The sequence below is a fragment of the Pelophylax lessonae genome (genome assembly GCF_965119305.1).
Source record: "Pelophylax lessonae genome assembly, chromosome: 13".
In the NCBI taxonomy this organism is placed as follows: Eukaryota; Metazoa; Chordata; class Amphibia; order Anura; family Ranidae; genus Pelophylax; species Pelophylax lessonae.
In genome coordinates, this window is record NC_138780.1 from 205177711 (window position 1) to 205196992 (window position 19282).

Genomic DNA, 19282 nt, shown 5'->3' on the forward strand with positions numbered 1-19282 from the left:
AATGCAGAGACCAGCGTGCCCCCTTCAATGCAGAGATAATTGTGCCCCCTTCAATGCAGAGTGAACAGTGTGCCCCCTTTCAATGTACAGTGACCAGCGTGCCCCCTTCAATGCAGAGACCAGCAAGCCCCCTTCAATGCAGAGACCAACGTGCCCCCTTTCAATGCCGAGTGAACAGCGTGCCAAGCCCCCCCCCCCCCCCCCCCCCCGACCAAAAAATTGCGTGACTTTGAGGTCACAAACGTGTGAAAGGGGCCTTCAGTAATCAAGAAATAGTGTGCCCCCTTTCAATGCACAGTGACCAGCGTGCCCCCCTTTCAATGCACAGTGACCAGCGTGCCCCCTTTTCAATGCACAGTGACCAGCGTGCCCCCCTTTCAATGCAGAGATCAACGTGCCCCCTTTCAATGCAGTGACCAGCGTGCCCCCTTTCAATGCAGAGTGAACAGTGTGCCCCCTTCAATGCAGAGACCAGCAAGCCCCCTTCAATGCAGAGACCAACGTGCCCCCTTTCAATGCCGAGTGAACAGCGTGCCAATCCCCCCCCCCCCCCCCGGACCAGTGCACTTACCTGTAGCAGCGGCTTCTCTTCAGTCCCCACGTCTCCTTGAGTCCTCAGTCCTCCCGCCTCCTCCTCAGCCAATGGCATGGGGTTTGCCTTTCGGCCAATCAGGAAGCAGGTCTCGGACTTGCTTCCTGATTGGCCAGGAGGAGGATCCGTGTGACAATAGCGAATTTTCATTCGCTATTGTCACACAATGGGTGGGCTCAGGGCGCACTGCTCTGCCCCCCAGGTCCACCCTTTGTTGAAGCCTATTAGAGCCTCTGGCTCTAATCAGGTGATTAGAAAAAAAAAAAGCCCCATTGAACTCCATGCGTCCGCGCCCTGCATGTAGATTAGGGGGCCGGACGCATGGATAGGGGGGGTGGCGCCCCTGCGCCCCCAACACACCGGCCACCACTGCTGAAGGGGATCAAGAAGGTTATTCTTAATGAGGTGGTCACTCAGTTGGTTGTAGACCAGGAGTTCGAGGAGTTTAGAGGAAAATGGGAGCAAGGAGATAGGTCATAGATTTTTAAGATTGGTAGGGTCCAAGGATGGCTTTTTAAGTATGAGAGTGACCAGTGCTTGTTTTAGAGGATCGGGGAAGATGCCGGAAGAGAGGGAGAGGGTTAGAGAGTGTAGGATAGAGTCAGAGGATGACTGTAGTATTTTAAAGGGAATAGGGTCCAGAGGACAGGTGGTTAGGTGGGCGTTAGAAAGAAGTTTATCAACTTCGTCTATGGTAGCAGGTTTGAATAAGGAGAGTGTTGATTTTACCTGTTGATGTGGGGTGTTAAGTGGGGGAGATACCTGTAGAGTAGAGTGGAGATTTCATCACAAAAAATCAATCTTATTGTTGAAGTGATTAGCAATCTCCTGATCAGTGAGTAATTTAGTGGGTGGAGGCAGTGGAGGACAAAGTAGAGAGTTAAAGGTAGAGAAGAGTTGACGGGGACTGGATAAGAAGGTGTTAATGAGAGTGATAAAATAGGTCTGATTGGCAGTGTGGAGGCAAGAATTGTATTTATAGAGGGCAAATTTGTATTGACTAAAGCCTTTGAGAGACTTAGTCTTACGCCACAGACGCTCAAGAGCACGGCTACGTTTTTTTGAGATTCCTGGTGTCATCTGTTTGCCAGGGTTGTAGGGGTTGAGGCCTGACTCTGTGTGTAGTGAGGGGGGACGAGGGGGGACGAGGTTGTCCAGCGTTGTAGGGGTCGAGGCCTGACTCTGTGTGTAGTGAGGGGGGACGAGGTTGTCCAGCATTGTAGGGGTCGAGGCCTGACTCTGTGTGTAGTGAGGGGGGACGAGGTTGTCCAGCATTGTAGGGGTCGAGGCCTGACTCTGTGTGTAGTGAGGGGGGACGAGGTTGTCCAGCATTGTAGGGGTCGAGGCCTGACTCTGTGTGTAGTGAGGGGGGACGAGGTTGTCCAGCATTGTAGGGGTCGAGGCCTGACTCTGTGTGTAGTGAGGGGGGACGAGGTTGTCCAGCGTTGTAGGGGTCGAGGCCTGACTCTGTGTGTAGTGAGGGGGGACGAGGTCATCCAGGGTTGTAGGGGTCGAGGCCTGACTCTGTGTGTAGTGAGGGGGGACGAGGTTGTCCAGCGTTGTAGGGGTCGAGGCCTGACTCTGTGTGTAGTGAGGGGGGACGAGGTCATCCAGGGTTGTAGGGGTCGAGGCCTGACTCTGTGTGTAGTGAGGGGGGACGAGGTTGTCCAGCGTTGTAGGGGTCGAGGCCTGACTCTGTGTGTAGTGAGGGGGGACGAGGTCATCCAGGGTTGTAGGGGTCGAGGCCTGACTCTGTGTGTAGTGAGGGGGGACGAGGTTGTCCAGCGTTGTAGGGGTCGAGGCCTGACTCTGTGTGTAGTGAGGGGGGACGAGGTTGTCCAGCGTTGTAGGGGTCGAGGCCTGACTCTGTGTGTAGTGAGGGGGGACGAGGTTGTCCAGCGTTGTAGGGGTCGAGGCCTGACTCTGTGTGTAGTGAGGGGGGACGAGGTTGTCCAGCGTTGTAGGGGTCGAGGCCTGACTCTGTGTGTAGTGAGGGGGGACGAGGTCATCCAGGGTTGTAGGGGTCGAGGCCTGACTCTGTGTGTAGTGAGGGGGGACGAGGTTGTCCAGCGTTGTAGGGGTCGAGGCCTGACTCTGTGTGTAGTGAGGGGGGACGAGGTTGTCCAGCATTGTAGGGGTCGAGGCCTGACTCTGTGTGTAGTGAGGGGGGACGAGGTTGTCCAGCGTTGTAGGGGTCGAGGCCTGACTCTGTGTGTAGTGAGGGGGGACGAGGTCATCCAGGGTTGTAGGGGTCGAGGCCTGACTCTGTGTGTAGTGAGGGGGGACGAGGTTGTCCAGCGTTGTAGGGGTCGAGGCCTGACTCTGTGTGTAGTGAGGGGGGACGAGGTTGTCCAGCGTTGTAGGGGTCGAGGCCTGACTCTGTGTGTAGTGAGGGGGGACGAGGTTGTCCAGCGTTGTAGGGGTCGAGGCCTGACTCTGTGTTTAGTGAGGGGGGAGAGCTCTCCAGGGTTGTAGGGGTTGAGGCCTGACTCAGTGTTTAGTGAGGGGGGACAAGGTTGTCCAGCGTTGTAGGGGTCGAGGCCTGACTCTGTGTTTAGTGAGGGGGGACAAGGTCATCCAGGGTTGTAGGGGTCGAGGCCTGACTCTGTGTGTAGTAAGGGGGGAGAGCTCTCCAGGGTTGTAGGGGTCGAGGCCTGACTCTGTGTTTAGTGAGGGGGGACAAGGTTGTCCAGGGTTGAGGACAGGGATTTACTGTAGACGAATTGGCTAGACTGGGGCAGGACAGGGGTGAGATTTTGTTGTAGAGGTGGTCAATAGCCGAATTGAGAAAAGAAGGGTTAAAGTGGCAAAGGTTTCTACTGGTGAGTGTTAGGCTACTGGAGTGAATGTTAGTGGAAGAAAGGAAGAGAGAGAAATTAATAAGGTTGAATGGAGCGCATAGGTAGAAAAATACAAGGTCAAGGGTGTTGCCATCAGAGTGAGTAGAAGCCTGTACCCATTGCTTCAGGTCAAATGAGGAGGTTAGACTAAGGAGTTTAGAAGTGTAGCATCCTCCTAGGTAGGTGCTAGTGAGAGAGTAGCGTTTTTGGCTCTGTCTGCTTACCAGAGGGGGTGCAGGCAAATCTATACAGGCATACCCCCCTTTTAAGCACACAATGGGACCAGAGCATGTATGTAAAACAAAAATGTACTTAAAGTGAAGCAATACCTTTTTTAATTTCTCAATGCATGTAAATACACTAGCTCCATAGGAAACCTTGGTCAGCTTGACATGGCACTGCTCCCAAACCATAAGTGACAGGGACACCAAGCTTGGGGAGCATATTAAGGGGATCCAGGACTATAACATGGTAGATTACCTAGGCAAGCTGGCCGGCCACAAATAGGATATGTTGTAGTCCCGGGTCCCCTTTCAGTGCTCCCTAAGTTTGGTATCCCTGTCACTTATGGTTTGGGAGCAGTGCCATGTCATGCTAACCCAGATTTCCAATAGACGCCAATGTTAAAAACCGGGAGTAGTGCCATGCTAAGCTGACCAGGCTGTGTCCGTAATCGTGAGTGTACGTAAAGTGAGTGCACTTAAAACGGGGTATGCCTGTATTCTTTTTTGCTTACCAGAGAGCAGGATCTGTTAGTGAGGTCTGCTCTCTGGTTAGTAAGGTAAGTGCCTATATATTAAAAATCACCCTGTTCATAATATGTTTGACCATTCTTCCAGAAGAGCATTTGTGAGGTCAGGCACTGATGACAAGAAGGCCTGGCTCGCAGTCTCCTCTCTAATTCATCCCAAAGGTGTTCTATGGGGTTGAGGTCAGGACTCTGTGCAGGTCAGTCAAGTTCCTCCACCCCAAACTCTCACATCCATGTCTTTATGGACCTTGCTTTGTGCACTGGTGAGCAGTCATGTTGGAACAGGGAGGGGCCATCCCCAAACTCCTCCCACAAAGTTAGGAGCATGAAATTGTCCAAAATTACTTGGTATGCTGACGCCTTAAGAGTTCCCCTCACTGGAACTAAGGGGCCAAGCCCCACCCCTGAAAAAACACCCCCACACCATAATCCCCCCCATCACCAAATGATTTTTTGGACCAGTGCACAAAGGAAGATCCATAAAGACATGGATAAGCAGGTTTGGGGTGGAGGAACTTGACTGGCCTGCACAGAGTCCTGACCTCAACCTGATAGAATTCACCTTTGAGAGGAATAAGAGCGGAGACTGCGAGCCAGGCCTTCTCGTCCAACATCAGTGTCTGACCTCACAAATGCGCTTTTGGAAGAATGGTCAAACATTCCCATATACACACTCCTAAACCTTGTGGACAGAGCTGTTTTCTAAGGACCAGGAAGCTCAGCATTGTAGTACACCACCTACTGTCTACAAATGGTAAATATAAAATTCCCATTATAGTTTCTATGTATCTGTTTGAAATTAAATTATTAAAAGTAACTTTGCTCTAAACAAAATACACAAAAACACAAATATAACTGACATTAGTTTGGGTTAGAGAACAAGACAATCTAACGTGTTGCTCGGGGTCAGTGGATAAACCCATTCATCCCAGTTCATCCATAAAGAGATTTATTATCAGGGAAATCAGACTCACTGGAAAGTTGTATGCACAGTTTTTCCTGACCATAGAATATTTCTTCTCCAGCTCTATGTTCTGGATCTGGTTATCGTTATGGCCGTTCTCCTGGTGCAGACCCAACCGACACAGCTTCCTATAGAACTCCAGGAACCAGATCTGCTGCTCCTGGGTGAAGAGACCTGACCAAGGCAAAACAGGCAAATGTCTCTAGATCAGCTCTAGACAGATAGATAGATAGATAGATAGATAGATAGATAGATAGATAGATAGATAGATAGATAGATAGATAGATAGATAGATAGATAGATAGATAGATAGATAGATAGATAGATAGATAGATAGAATATTAAAAAAAGAGATATCAGGCAGATATATAACCTATGAACAGATGAGTTGAAGGTCAGATATCTCTAGATCAGTCTATCTGTCCTTTTTAGAAAAGAAAATATAAGAAGAAAGAAAGAAAGAAAGAAAGAGGGAAAAAAGAAGGATAAAGAAAAGAAAGAAAGAAAGAAAGAAAGAAAGAAAGAAAGAAAGAAAGAAAGAAAGAAAGAAAGAAAGAAAGAAAGAAAGAAAGAAAGAAAGAAAGAAAGAAAGAAAGAAAGAAAAAAAAAGGAAATAGAAAGAAAGGAAGAGGGGTGGAGGGAGGAAGAAAAAGAAAGAAATAAAGAAAGAAAGAAAGAGGGGATGGAGGAAAAAAGGAAAGAGAAAGAAAAGAAGTAAAAAAGGTAAGGGAAAGAAAGAAAGGATTGAGGAAGAAAAAAACAAAAAAAAAAAAAACAAAAGGAAAGAAAAGAAAAGAAAAGAGGGGTGGAGGGAGAAAGAAAGAAAGAAAGAGAAAAGAAAAGCAAAAAGGGGAAAAGAAGGAAAAAAGGTAAGGAAAAGAAGGAAAGAAAGAAAGAAAGAAAGAAAGAAAGAAAGAAAGAAAGAAAGAAAGAAAGAAAGAAAGAAAGAAAGAAAGAAAGAAAGAAAGAAAGGAGGAATTGAGGAAGAAAGAAAGAACGAAACATGGAGGAAAAAAGGAAAGAAAAGGAAAAGAAAAGATGGAAAAAAGGAAAAAGAAGGAAAAAAGGTAAGGGAAAGAAAGAACGAGGGATGGAGGGAGAAAGAAAGAAAGAAAAAAAGAAAAGAAGGAGAAAAAGGAGAAGGAAATAAGGTAAGGAAAAGAAGAAAGAAATAAAGAGGGGTTGGGGGAGATAGAAAGAAAGAAAGAAAGAAAGAAAGAAAGAAAGAAAGAAAGAAAGAAAGAAAGAAAGAAGGAAACAAGAAAAAGAAGGAAATAAGGTAAGGAAAAGAAGGAAAGAAAGAAAGGAAGGATTGATGAAGAAAGAAAGAAAGAAAGAAAGAAAGAAAGAAAGAAAGAAAGAAAGAAAGAAAGAAAGAAAGAAAGAAAGAAAGAAAGAAAGAAAGAAAGAAAGAAAGAACGAGGAATGGAGGAAAAAAGGAAAGAGAAAGAAAAAAAAAGGAAAAGAAAAGAAGGAAAAAAGGAAAAAAAGGTAATAAGAAAGAAAGAAAGAACGAGGGATGGAGGAAGAAAGAAAGAAAAAAAAAAGTAAAGAAAAGAAGAAGAGGGGTGAGGGAGAAAGAAAGAAAAGAAAGAGAAAAAGAAGGAAATAAGGTAAGGAAAAGAAAGAAATAAAGAGGGGTGGAGGGAGAAAGAAAGAAAGAAAGAAAGAAAGAAAGAAAGAAAGAAAGAAAGAAAGAAAGAAAGAAAGAAAGAAAGAAAGAACGAGGAATGGAGGAAAAAAGGAAAGAGAAAGAAAAAAAAGGAAAAGAAAAGAAGGAAAAAAGGAAAAAAAGGTAATAAGAAAGAAAGAAAGAATGAGGGATGGAGGAAGAAAGAAAGAAAAAAAAAAACAAAAGGAAAGAAAAGAAGAAGAGGGGTGGAGGGAGAAAGAAAGAAAAGAAAGAGAAAAAGAAGGAAATAAGGTAAGGAAAAGAAAGAAATAAAGAGGGGTGGAGGGAGAAAGAAAGAAAGAAAGAAAGAAAGAAAGAAAGAAAGAAAGAAAGAAAGAAAGAAAGAAAGAAAGAAAGAAAGAAAGAAAGAAAGAAAGAAAGAAAGAAAGAAAGAAAGAAAGAAAGAAAGAAAGAAAGAAAGAAAGAAAGAAAGAAAGAAAGTTACATTGTCGGTGGCCCCCTAATGGCCAATAAAAGAAGTGAGTAGAAAAGAGATAGAAGAATGGAGGAATGAGGGGAGTGCAGAGAATAGACATTGTGATGGAAGGGACAGAGAAGTATAAATCATGGACTCACCTTGCAGGCCATGGCAGAGCTTCCCTAGGTGTAATGACAGTGAGGTGAGGACGGATTCGTCAGCCTTGAAAGACTTCTCACAGAATGATTTGACCAGCGGGAGGACAACCTGACTCCGGTCATCTGGAGGGACAGAACAGTCTCAGCTATAAAGAGGTCATCCTGTTTTGAAAAATCTTACACAAATAACAATAATGATTTTCTGCCTGTTTGAAAAATATTAAAAGTCAGCGGCTACAAATCCCATACAAATCCTGTAGCTGCTGACTTTGAATAAAAGGACACTTATCTGTCCAGGGATCCAAGGATGTCCTCACCTGGGCCGGATCTCCACCTGTCTCCAGGTCCCCGGCATGTTAACTGTGGGAAGCCGGCTGTGACTCCTTGTGGCTTCTCAGCCGGATTCCCACTGCGCATGCTTGAACCACGCTGTACTTTTTGAAAAGCTCCGCAGCTTTTTGGGACTTGTGACGTGTCCCAGAAGGTTGCAAGCAGGGGGGAGCGAATGGCTTAGGCAATCCGACCGGAAGTGGGAGCAGGCCCTGTCAAAACCAGGTACCTTGTCCCAACACCCCCCAAAAAAAATCAAAACAGGTGAGGGGGAGGGACATAAACTTTATCCCCTTTAGGATGAAGTTTCGCTTTAATCAAGAGAAATACATTGATTATATGCTTTATAATGACAGTATTAGGTGCTTATATGCTAATATCAGGTCCTATATATAATAACAGCTTTGCTTGCAGGAATGTCTCATGTGTACAGAAAGATGTTCTTAGAACAATGGTGTGCGGTCTGTATAGAGACAGTAGGACTGCATCCTGAGCGACGCATTTATGAATGTTTTTTCGTCACCAGAACTTGTGTCCCCATTGGAAGATTTCTCCTCTATTACTGTTCTGTTGACAACCCAAAAGTTTGAAATTTCTTTCAGTTTTGGTGATGATGAGGATAAACAGGACAAATAGAGAGGATGAATCTCCCTTACAGGGGCACAGACAGCAATAAAAAAAAACTGACAGGGGGCCTAATACCCCCCCCCCCCCACTCCATCCAAATCTAAAAAAAAAAAAAAAAAGTTTTGTCTTTAGTTATAGGAAGTCCAAGCAGCCATGCAATTTTTGTTTACCAATGAATAGTTTTGAATCTAACTTTTGAGCTTTTTTGCTTTTATTTTTTACAATACTCTAACAATGTATGTATTCCTCTGTGCACAGTGAACTTAAAGAGGGAGAACGGGAGGCACAGCGCCCCCTGCAGTCAGGAGATGTTTGTTTATAAACAAAGGCTGCTGCCAGGAGATGTTTGTTTGTAACCAAAACCTACATTCAGCGCCGGTTCACACTACCGCGACGCTACTTCCAGGGGCGACCTCCGAGATCGCGGTGCGAGCAGCGCGCCGCGACCTCAGAGCGGCCGCCACGGACTTCATAACATTGAAGTCTATGGCGGTCGCCTCCTGGTCGCCCCAAAGAAGCTCCGGACCCTTTTTCTAGGTCGGAGCGATTTGTGTCGCTCCTATTAGAACGGGTCCGCAGCTTCCCTATGGGAGGCGACCTGCGGCGACCTGTGAGGCGACCTGTGAGGCGACCAGGTCGCCTCACAGGTCGCCCTAGTGTGAACCGAGGCTAAGGCGACCTGTGAGGCGACCTGGTCGCCTCACAGGTCGCCTCACAGGTCGCCGCAGGTCGCCTTCCATAGGGAAGCTGCGGACCCGTTCTAATAGGAGCGACACAAGTCGCTCCAACTTAGAAAAAGGGTCCGGAGCTTCTTTGGGGCGACCAGGAGGCGACCGCCATAGACTTCAATGTTATGAAGTCCGTGGCGGCCGCTCCGAGGTCGTGGCGCGCTGCTCACACCGCGATCTCGGAGGTCACCCCTGGAAGTAGCGTCGCCTGCATGTGAACGGGGACTAAGAGATGTTTGTTTGTAAACAAAGCCTGCAGTCAGGAAATGTTTGTAAACAAAGCCTGCAGACAGGAGATGTTTGTTTGTAAACAAAGGCTGCTGCCAGAAGATGTTTGTAAACAAAGCCTGCAGTCAGGAAATCTTTGTTTGTAAACAAAGGCTGCTGCCAGGAGATGTTTGTTTGTAAACAAAGCCTGCATTTAGGAGATGTTTGTTTATAAACAAAGCCTGTAGTCAGGAGATGTTTGTAAACAAAGCCTGCAGTCAGGAGATGGTTGTAAACAAAGCCTGCAGTCAGGAAATGTTTGTAAACAAAGCCTGCAGTCAGGAGATGTTTGTTTGTAAACAAACGTACGGTTAACAGCAAACACTCACACAGCATAGGTTAAACTGGATGGATTGTTGTCTTTTTTCAACCTCACTAACTATGTAACAAAGTCTGCTACCAGATGTTTGTTTGTAAACCAAGTCTGCATCCAGAAAATGTTTGTTTCTAACCAAAGGCTACTGCTAGGAGATGTTTGTTTGTAACCAAAGCCTACATTTAGGAGATGTTTGTTTGTAAGCAAAGTCTGCAGTCAGGAGATATTTGTTTGTAAACAAACATACTGTTAACAGCAAACACACACATCATAGGTTGAACTGGATGGACTGGTGTCTTTTTTTCAACCTCACAAACTATGTAACAGCTACCAGATTTTTTATTTGTAAACAAAGTCTGCAGCCAGAAAATGTTTGTTTTTAACCAAAGCCTACAGTCAGGAGATATTTGTTTATAAACAAAGTCTGCTGCCAGGAAACCTTTGAAACCAAAGCCTGCAGTCAGAAGAGGTTTGTATGTAAACAAAGTCTATTGCCAGGAGATATCTGTTTGTAAATAAAGTATATTGCCTGGAGATATTTGTTTGTAAACAAAGTCTGCAGTCAGGAGATGTTTGTAAACAAAGTATGAAGTCAGGAGATGTTTGTAAACAAAGCCTGCAGTCAGGAGATGTTTGTAAGTAAAGTCTGCTGCCAGGAAATGTTTGTTTGTAAACAAAGTCTGCTGTCACAGGATGTTTGTTTGTAAACAAGCTAATGTGATCACCCTGTTTAGCTTTCAAGCAGACCGATTCCCAATCGCTGATAACGGCAGAAATCAGTGCGCACAGCTGCGCGCTCCTAGTTCTTAGGGGAACCAGTAATTCACATTCTCCCAGCACATTGCTTAGACAGGACTAAAGGCGCTCAGGCTGCAGATAAACACGTGCAGACTTCACGTACCGTGGTCAAACATAACCAGCAGATTGACCAGCGTCTCGAAGGCTGCCAATCGGACGCTGCTCCCCTCATCCCTCGCCAGTTCCACGAGCTCAGGGAGGATGGCGGATTTTGTTAATTCTGTCCTGCAACAAAGAATAATTGCACATGAATACCAACTCATTGGATGCAGAAGACAAATCACCTCATTATAGAGCATGTCACTTTGTTAACACAGGATCTCCAAATCTGCCAAAACCACACCCATAAATCTGCCAAACCCCACCCACTGATACTTACCCTGCCTGTCCACCTGGGGGTGCCGAGTATTTTTCATGTGTAAGCTCTATAGCTCTATATACACCTGCTGTGCCCATTATGAGGGGTTCCCACCATCCCTGTGCTGAGTTCCTGGGTCTGTACACCCGCTGTGCCCATTATGAGGGGTTCCCACCATCCCTATGCTGAGTTCCTGGGTCTGTACACCCGCTGTGCCCATTATGAGGGGTTCCCACCATCCCTGTGCTGAGGTCCCGGGTCTGTACACCCGTTGTGCCCATTATCAGGGGTTCCCTCCATCCCTGTGCTGAGTTCCTGGGTCTGTACACCCGCTGTGCCCATTATGAGGGGTTCCCACCATCCCTGTGCTGAGTTCCCGGGTCTGTACACCCGTTGTGCCCATTATCAGGGGTTCCCACCATCCCTGTGCTGAGTTCCCGGGTCTGTAAACCTGCTGTGCCCATTATGAGGGGTTCCCACCATCCCTGTGCTGAGTTCCTGGGTCTGTACACCTGCTGTGCCCATTACAAAGGGTTCCCACCATCCCTGTGCTAAGTTCCCGGGTCTGTAAACCTGCTGTGCCCATTATGAGGGGTTCCCACCATCCCTGTGCTGAGTTCCCAGGTCTGTACACCTGCTTTGCCCATTATGAGGGGTGCCCACCATCCCTGTGCTGAGTTCCCGGGTCTGTACACCTGCTGTGCCCATTATGAGGGGTTCCCCCCATCCCTGTGCTGAGTTCCCGGGTCTGTACATCCGCTGTGCCCATTATGAGGGGCTCCCACCATCCCTGTGCTGAGTTACCGGGTCTGTACACCCGCTGTGCCCATTATGAGGGGTTCCCACCATCCCTGTACTGAGTTCCCGGGTCTGTATACCTGCTGTGTCCATTATGAGGGGTTCCCACCATCCCTGTGCTGAGTTCCCAAGATTGGAAACCTGCTGTGCCCATTATGAGGGGTATCCACCATCCCTGTGCCGAGTCCCCGGGTCTGTGCCCCTGCTGTGCCCATTATGAGGGGTTCTCCCCATCCCTGTGCTGAGTTTTTACATTTTATATTATGAACAATGTAAATAGTTTGCACAAAGAACAATTGTTACCATGATGGTTTCCCAGATATCCATCCTCAAGGGATCCCTGTACAGTGGCAGTGCTCTCCTCTCATTGGTCATTTGACAACTGGCATCCAAAAATGCTAACCATCCAGCTGCAGACAGCCATGCACACAGCACAGGAGTGCACTCTGTTCTCTCCAGAGTTCCCCTATAATTCCTCTCTCTCGTCGCAGGGAACATTGCGATAACCTTCGAGATGAATTATAATACTCGCGGGCGGTCGCAATAAAAAAGAAGGTGAGGAATTAAGTCATCGCCTGGAGAGCAGATGCGGCCATTGTTCCTCGGCTATTGAAGAGACGCTTAGCGGTGACTCACCGGAGGAGATGGCGAGAGTAAGTGCTGAGCACAAGGCGCCATTTTCACGTTAATCTGCGGCTGACATTTTCCCAAGTCTGCATGTCATTGTTTGCGTCTTGTCGTGATTTCTGTGAATCCAACGCGATTTCACCCCCGTACCTGCCACTTGTGGGGGCTACGGGAACGCGAGAACGCCCCCGCTGAGGGCATCCGCTATACAATTGTCTATTGCTTCTTCTGAAGTGTCTGACGGAGGCGTACTTGTGGGCTTGAGTGCAGCGTGTCTGGGGAAGAGGGGGGAGTGTGGAGGGGGGGGGGGCGTGGACGGGGGAAGGGGTGACGAGGGGGCTGAGTGAGCTACGGTCACCCTGACAAAGACAAATCCCACACATAGCGAGGGCGCTTCTGATTGACATTGTATCTAGAGACAAAACTTTTCTATTCGTTTTGGATGCAGAAAGGAAGAATTAGAACCTCTGGAAGGTTTTAGGGCCCATTCACATTGTCGCATTTTATGTGCGTTACAACGCAGGACATGTGACAACTAATTTATGAAGCTCATAAGAGCCCATTCACACCATCACATTATCCTGCATTCACACAGAGTTTTGTAAGCACACGCAAAATCGTGCCGCGCATATGTACATTTTTGCGCATTTGTGTGCCACACACATAAGGCGGCCCATTCATTTTTTCTTGTGTTTGGGACGCCATTAACAAGGAAAATGCGGTTTCTTTTACGCACTTTCTAAATGAGTGGGAAATTCTGCAATTTTGCAAGCATTTACAAAAAACTTAGTGTGACTGCAGGCTTAGTGGTGGCTGCATTTGTTTTCTTTTATTAAATTCCTTTATTTTCACCCAGAAAGTAACACACTTCTTATCTTTGCGTGTCTACATTCACTTCTTCACTGAATCTAAGGAGGGCAGATAGTGGCATCACTGAGAATGCAGCCTATCCATTCACTAGAGAGCGGTGACATCACTGGGAATGCAGCCTATCCATTCACTAGAGAGCGGTAACATCACTGAGAATGCAGCCTATCCATTCACTAGAGAGCGATGACATCACTGAGAATGCAGCCTATCCAATCACTAGAGAGCGGTGACATCACTGAGAATGCAGCCTATCCATTCACTAGAGAGCGGTGACATCACTGGGAATGCAGCCTATCCATTCACTAGAGAGCGATGACATCACTGAGAATGCAGCCTATCCATTCACTAGAGAGCGGTAACATCACTGAGAATGCAGCCTATCCATTCACTAGAGAGCGATGACATCACTGAGAATGCAGCCTATCCAATCACTAGAGAGCGGTGACATCACTGAGAATGCAGCCTATCCAATCACTAGAGAGCGGTGACATCACTGAGAATGCAGCCTATCCATTCACTAGAGAGCAGTGACCTCACTGAGAATGCAGCCTATCCATTCACTAGAGAGCGGTAACATCACTGAGAATGCAGCCTATCCATTCACTAGAGAGCGATGACATCACTGAGAATGCAGCCTATCCAATCACTAGAGAGCGGTGACATCACTGAGAATGCAGCCTATCCAATCACTAGAGAGCGGTGACATCACTGAGAATGCAGCCTATCCATTCACTAGAGAGCAGTGACCTCACTGAGAATGCAGCCTATCCATTCACTAGAGAGCGATGACATCACTGAGAATGCAGCCTATCCAATCACTAGAGAGCGGTGACATCACTGAGAATGCAGCCTATCCATTTACTAGAGAGCGGTGACATCACTGAGAATGCAGCCTATCCAATCACTAGAGAGCGGTGACATCACTGAGAATGCAGCCTATCCATTCACTAGAGAGCGGTGACATCACTGAGAATGCAGCCTATCCATTCACTAGAGAGCGGTGACATCACTGAGAATGCAGCCTATCCATTCACTAGAGAGCGATGACATCACTGAGAATAAAGCCTATCCATTCACTATAGAGCGGTGACATCACTGGGAATGCAGCCTATCCATTCACTAGAGAGCGGTGACATCACTGAGAATGCAGCCTATCCATTCACTAGAGAGCGGTGACATCATTGAGAATGCAGCCTATCCATTCACTATAGAGCGGTGACATCACTGGGAATGCAGCCTATCCAATCACTAGAGAGCGGTGACATCACTGAGAATGCAGCCTATCCATTCACTAGAGAGCGGTGACATCATTGAGAATGCAGCCTATCCATTCACTAGAGAGCGGTGACATCACTGAGAATGCAGCCTATCCAATCACTAGAGAGTGGTGACATCACTGAGAATGCAGCCTATCCATTCACTAGAGAGCGATGACATCACTGAGAATAAAGCCTATCCAATCACTAGAGAGCGATGACATCACTGAGAATGCAGCCTATCCATTTACTAGAGAGCGATGACATCACTAAGAATACAGCCTATCCATTCACTAGAGAGCAGTGACCTCACTGAGAATGCAGCCTATCCATTCACTAGAGAGCGGTGACATCACTGAGAATGCAGCCTATCCATTCACTAGAGAGCGGTGACATCACTGAGAATGCAGCCTATCCAATCACTAGAGAGCGGTGACATCACTGAGAATGCAGCCTATCCAATCACTAGAGAGCAGTGACATCACTGAGAATGCAGCCTATCCATTCACTAGAGAGTGATGACATCACTGAAAAACTGAGAACTGTAAGCATGTCCATTTTTCTCAATGGCTTACGATGAAATTATCTCTGTAATTCTAGATAAATCTGATTTTGTTTCAGTCTAATATTTCTCTGAATTCCTCTTCAGCTCGGCATTCTGGGAAAGATCTAATTATGAGACTGATAAATGGAATACATTCTTAGGACATCTATTCCTATGAAGAGAATGTAATCCCATTCATTCCCCCACTCTCCATTCATTATAGAAGGAGTTTCCTGCAGGAAGTTGGTTGCTGTACGGCAGAATATATTTGTGAATGGAAAGGTTCCCGCCCTAGTGTCAGATAATAGCGAGGCATTTTTTTTTTTTTTTTTCAGCTTGTTGATACAAATAAAATATATTGTATTCATTGTAAAAACATCTCGATACAACATTACCACATCCCAAAACAACAAAATATTACTTCTCTGATCCAGATACTAACTGACTACGGATATCCCATGCCAGGAAAAGGTCATTTAGAGGCCAGGGCGACTATGCCAATCTGTGCCCACCCCTAAGATATGTGAGCATTATGTGTCAGCAAACCCCCCCTAAAAAAAAAAAAAAAGAATTGAGCATTAATCCGCAATACCCCCCAATCATTGCTACGAAAACAAATACCCCCCCCCCCCCCTAAAAAAAAAAAAAAAAAGTTGAGCATTAATCTGAAATACCCCCCCAATCATTGCTACAAAAACAAATACCCCCCCCCCCCCGCTAAAAAAAAAAAATTGAGCATTAATCTGCAATACCCCCCCCCCCAATCATTGCTACGAAAACAAATACCCCCCCCCCCCAAAAAAAGAAAAAAATTGAGCATTAATCTGCAATACCCCCCAATCATTGCTACGAAAACAAATACCCCCCCCCCCCAAAAAAAGAAAACAATTGAACATTAATCTGCAATACCCCCCAATCATTGCTACGAAAACAAATACCCCCCTAAAAAAAAAAAAAAAATTGAGCATTAATCCGCAATACCCCCCATCATTGCTACAAAAACAAATATCCCCCCCCCCAACCCCCCTAAAAAAAAAATGAGCATTAATCTGCAATACCCCCCCCCCCAATCATTGCTACGAAAACAAATACCCCCCCCCCCCAAAAAAGAAAAAAAACTGAGCTTTAATCTGCAATACCCCCAAATCATTGCTACGAAAACAAATACCCCCCCCCCCCAAAAAAAAAAAAAAATATTGAGCACTAATCTGCATTCTTACCCACTAAGTATAAATTCCCCCTTCTCCCTGTTCAAATCTCCCTCCAGGCAGAAATATTTGCCCCCCCCCATACACCCTACCAGTTCAAATCCTCTCACTCCCCAAATTCCCCAGAACAAATCCACCCAATTTTCGTCTCCTAGCACAAATACCCCCCAATCACTGTTACGAAAACAAATACCCCCCCCCCCCCTAAAAAGAAAAAAAAATGAGCATTAATCTGCAATACCCCCCAATCGTTGCTACGAAAACAAATACCCCCCCCCCCCTTAAAAAAAATTGAGCTTTAATCTGCAATACCCCCAAATCATTGCTACGAAAACAAATAACCCCCCTAAAAAGAAAAAAAACATTGAGCATTAATCTGCAATACCCCCAATCATTGCTACGAGAAAAAATACCCCCCCCACCCCCCAAAAAAAAAGAAAATAAAAAATATTGAGCACTAATCTGCATTCTTACCCACTAAGTATAAATTCCCCCTCCTCCCTGTTCAAATCTCCCTCCAGGCAGAAATCTTTGCCCCCCCCCCCCCCATACACCCTACCAGTTCAAATCCTCTCACTCCCCAAATTCCCCAGAACAAATCCACCCAATTTTCCTCTCCTAGCACAAATACCCCCCAATGATTGCTATGAAAACAAATCCCCCCCCCCACAAAAAAAATTGAGCTTTAATCTGCATTCTTACCCATTAAGTATAAATTCCCCCTCCTCCCTGTACAAATCCCCTCCCCAGCAGATATCTCTACCCCCTACCAGTTCAAATTCTCTCACTCCCCAAATCCCCCAGAACAAATCCCCCCAATTTCCTCTCCTAGCACAAATACCCCCTAATCATTGCTACGAAAACAAATCCCCCCCACCCCAAAAAAAAATGAAAAAAAAAATTGAGCACTAATCTGCATTCTTACTCGCTAAGAATAAATTTCCCCTCCTCCCAGTACAAATCCCCCCTCCCAGCAGAAATCCTCTTACTCCCCAAATCCCCCAGCACAAGTCTCCCCTCCCAAAAAAAAAAAAATCACCCTTTCTAGTACAAATCCTCTACCCCTCAAAGTTCCCCTCTGAGCACAAATCCTCTCTGCCCACTCCACAGCCCCCCCCTTTCAGCACAATCCCACCCAGTCTCCCCACCTAGCACAACCCCCCCCCCCATTTTCCCCTCCAAGCACAAATACCCCCCCCCCCCCAATCTTCACTACTAAAACAAATTCCCCCTCTCCAAAGAAAAAAAAATCCCCTTCTATCACAAAACCCCTCCCCCCTTTACCATATGACGTCTTCTAGCACAAACCCCAAAAATCCCTCTCCTTAGCACAAAGCCCCCCCAACACCAAGCTCCGCCAAATCACCACTCCTAGTACACTCCCCCCCCCTTCAAAATGTGCCCACCTATAACAATTCTTACCCCCTGCTGTCCCCCAAATTCCCCCTCCCTTCACGAATCCCCAATCGTCTTCCCTCGCAAATGGGGGAAATCCACTTTTGTTCGATCCAAGAGCAATGTTCTATTGAGAAATAAAATGGAAGGTGATGGCGCTGCTTATTTTATAAAGTGCAAATAAATATAAGATGTTTGAATATACAATGTTAAAACATAAATATGATTGAGGAATAAGTAAATAGATAAAAGATGTGGAGGTAAAAAATCAATAACCAAGTAAAAAGATCAAACGTATGGTGTTGTAAGGGATATAAAATAATCTAAAAATATTTTAGAGGTATATAAGAGAAACAACCACCAGAGGGCGTAATAAAATTGCAAGATATAACAATAAAAATGTTCTATTGAGCCCCAATTTCAGATTCTTTTGATTTTCTAGAACTTCCCCAAATGCCCCTACACAGACTGCAGGCACCGTTTGTTTCTGAGATATTACTAACATATCGAATAACATTTCTCCAATACACACATTCATACCTGTACATAGGAAAACGTTCGGCTTACCCTATGCCTTGGGCGATGTATTCAAGTTGGCGGCACATACAAGAACGGACATCGTACTCCACGTCCTGACACAGAGACTCCACTAGGGGGAGTATGTCCCGCTTTACTCTGCAATACACAAGTCATGATGCAAAATCACAGATACAGATACACAGATATACAGATACAGTCCTATTATAGTTATTATATATATAAACGTCAGAAAGATTTCTGCTTGAATCAAGGCTGATCATTTGCAAATTTTTTCTGTAATTTGTTTCAAATGTTTTTGCCGGTAATATAAAGCATGCTAAACTTTAAACCCAAAAGCAAACATTTATTATATTGCAGCTTACCAATTCTTAGATGTGACAGCTGCATTTGTTTTCTTTTTAGGCTTTCTTTCTTTTATTTTCATTTGGTGATCCAGCCAATACCTCTGTTGCATTTCAAAAGAACAAGCCCTCCAGAAGAATGTATCAGTTACAGAGATGAGACAAACCATTTACCACTGAAAGGGGTGTGTACAATGATCAGCTTTTATTTATTCACGTAAAACCTTTATTCCAAAAGAAAAAAAACTGTAACCGTAACTTACATGTGCCAAATACAAGGCCTGCGGGCCAAATCCGGCCCGCCAGGCCATTTAATGTGGCAACCCCCTTGTCACCACTTCCACCTTGTCTCCACAGTCAGCAGTAGAAAGGAGGACAGAACTCCTCCTCCGGATCCTGCACCTGCGGAGTGGCTTGTCTCTGCCCCCCACCTTGTCTCAGCAGTTGGCAGCAAAGAGGAGAATAGAACTCCCCCTACAGATCCTGCGCCTTCCTGTGCAGCTGCAGCAAACCCTCATCTCTACTTCCCCTGGTCTCAGCATATATCAGCCCTTCTGTGGTACTCCACCAGACACGTTTTGCTTTCCAGCTCCACCCCCAGCTTCTTCCTGGCAGCAACACAAGGAATGAGGGGTGCACTATGATGTAAGGGAGGGAGGGGGACTCTTGACTTCTGATGTAAGGGGAAGGGGGGGGGGAGTTGGTCTGGATGTTTGGTTTTACAGATACATCCGGCCCTTTGGGGGTGCTGATGCGGCCTGCAATGAAACTCAGTTTGACACCCCTTCTGTAACTGATTATAAAGTACTAGCTGGAGATCAGCTTTGTAAGTGTAAATCTTCTGGTCCATCTAACACTCCCCTCCCGACTGACAATGCTGCTGT

At 46.0% G+C, this 19282-nt stretch overlaps 1 protein-coding gene across 1 annotated transcript in view; it reads right to left on the minus strand.

The window, feature by feature from the left end:
• PPP4R4 (protein phosphatase 4 regulatory subunit 4) overlaps positions 1 to 19282 on the minus strand; it is a 211914-nt gene that overhangs the window by 41913 nt on the left and 150719 nt on the right. Inside the window, exons 7-10 of the mRNA XM_082275364.1 lie at positions 18085 to 18192; positions 10565 to 10686; positions 7396 to 7518; positions 5158 to 5321 (exon numbers count right to left, since the gene is read on the minus strand). Of these exons, the coding sequence (XP_082131490.1) occupies positions 5158 to 5321; positions 7396 to 7518; positions 10565 to 10686; positions 18085 to 18192 (517 nt within the window). The remainder of the gene's footprint in view (positions 1 to 5157; positions 5322 to 7395; positions 7519 to 10564; positions 10687 to 18084; positions 18193 to 19282) is intronic.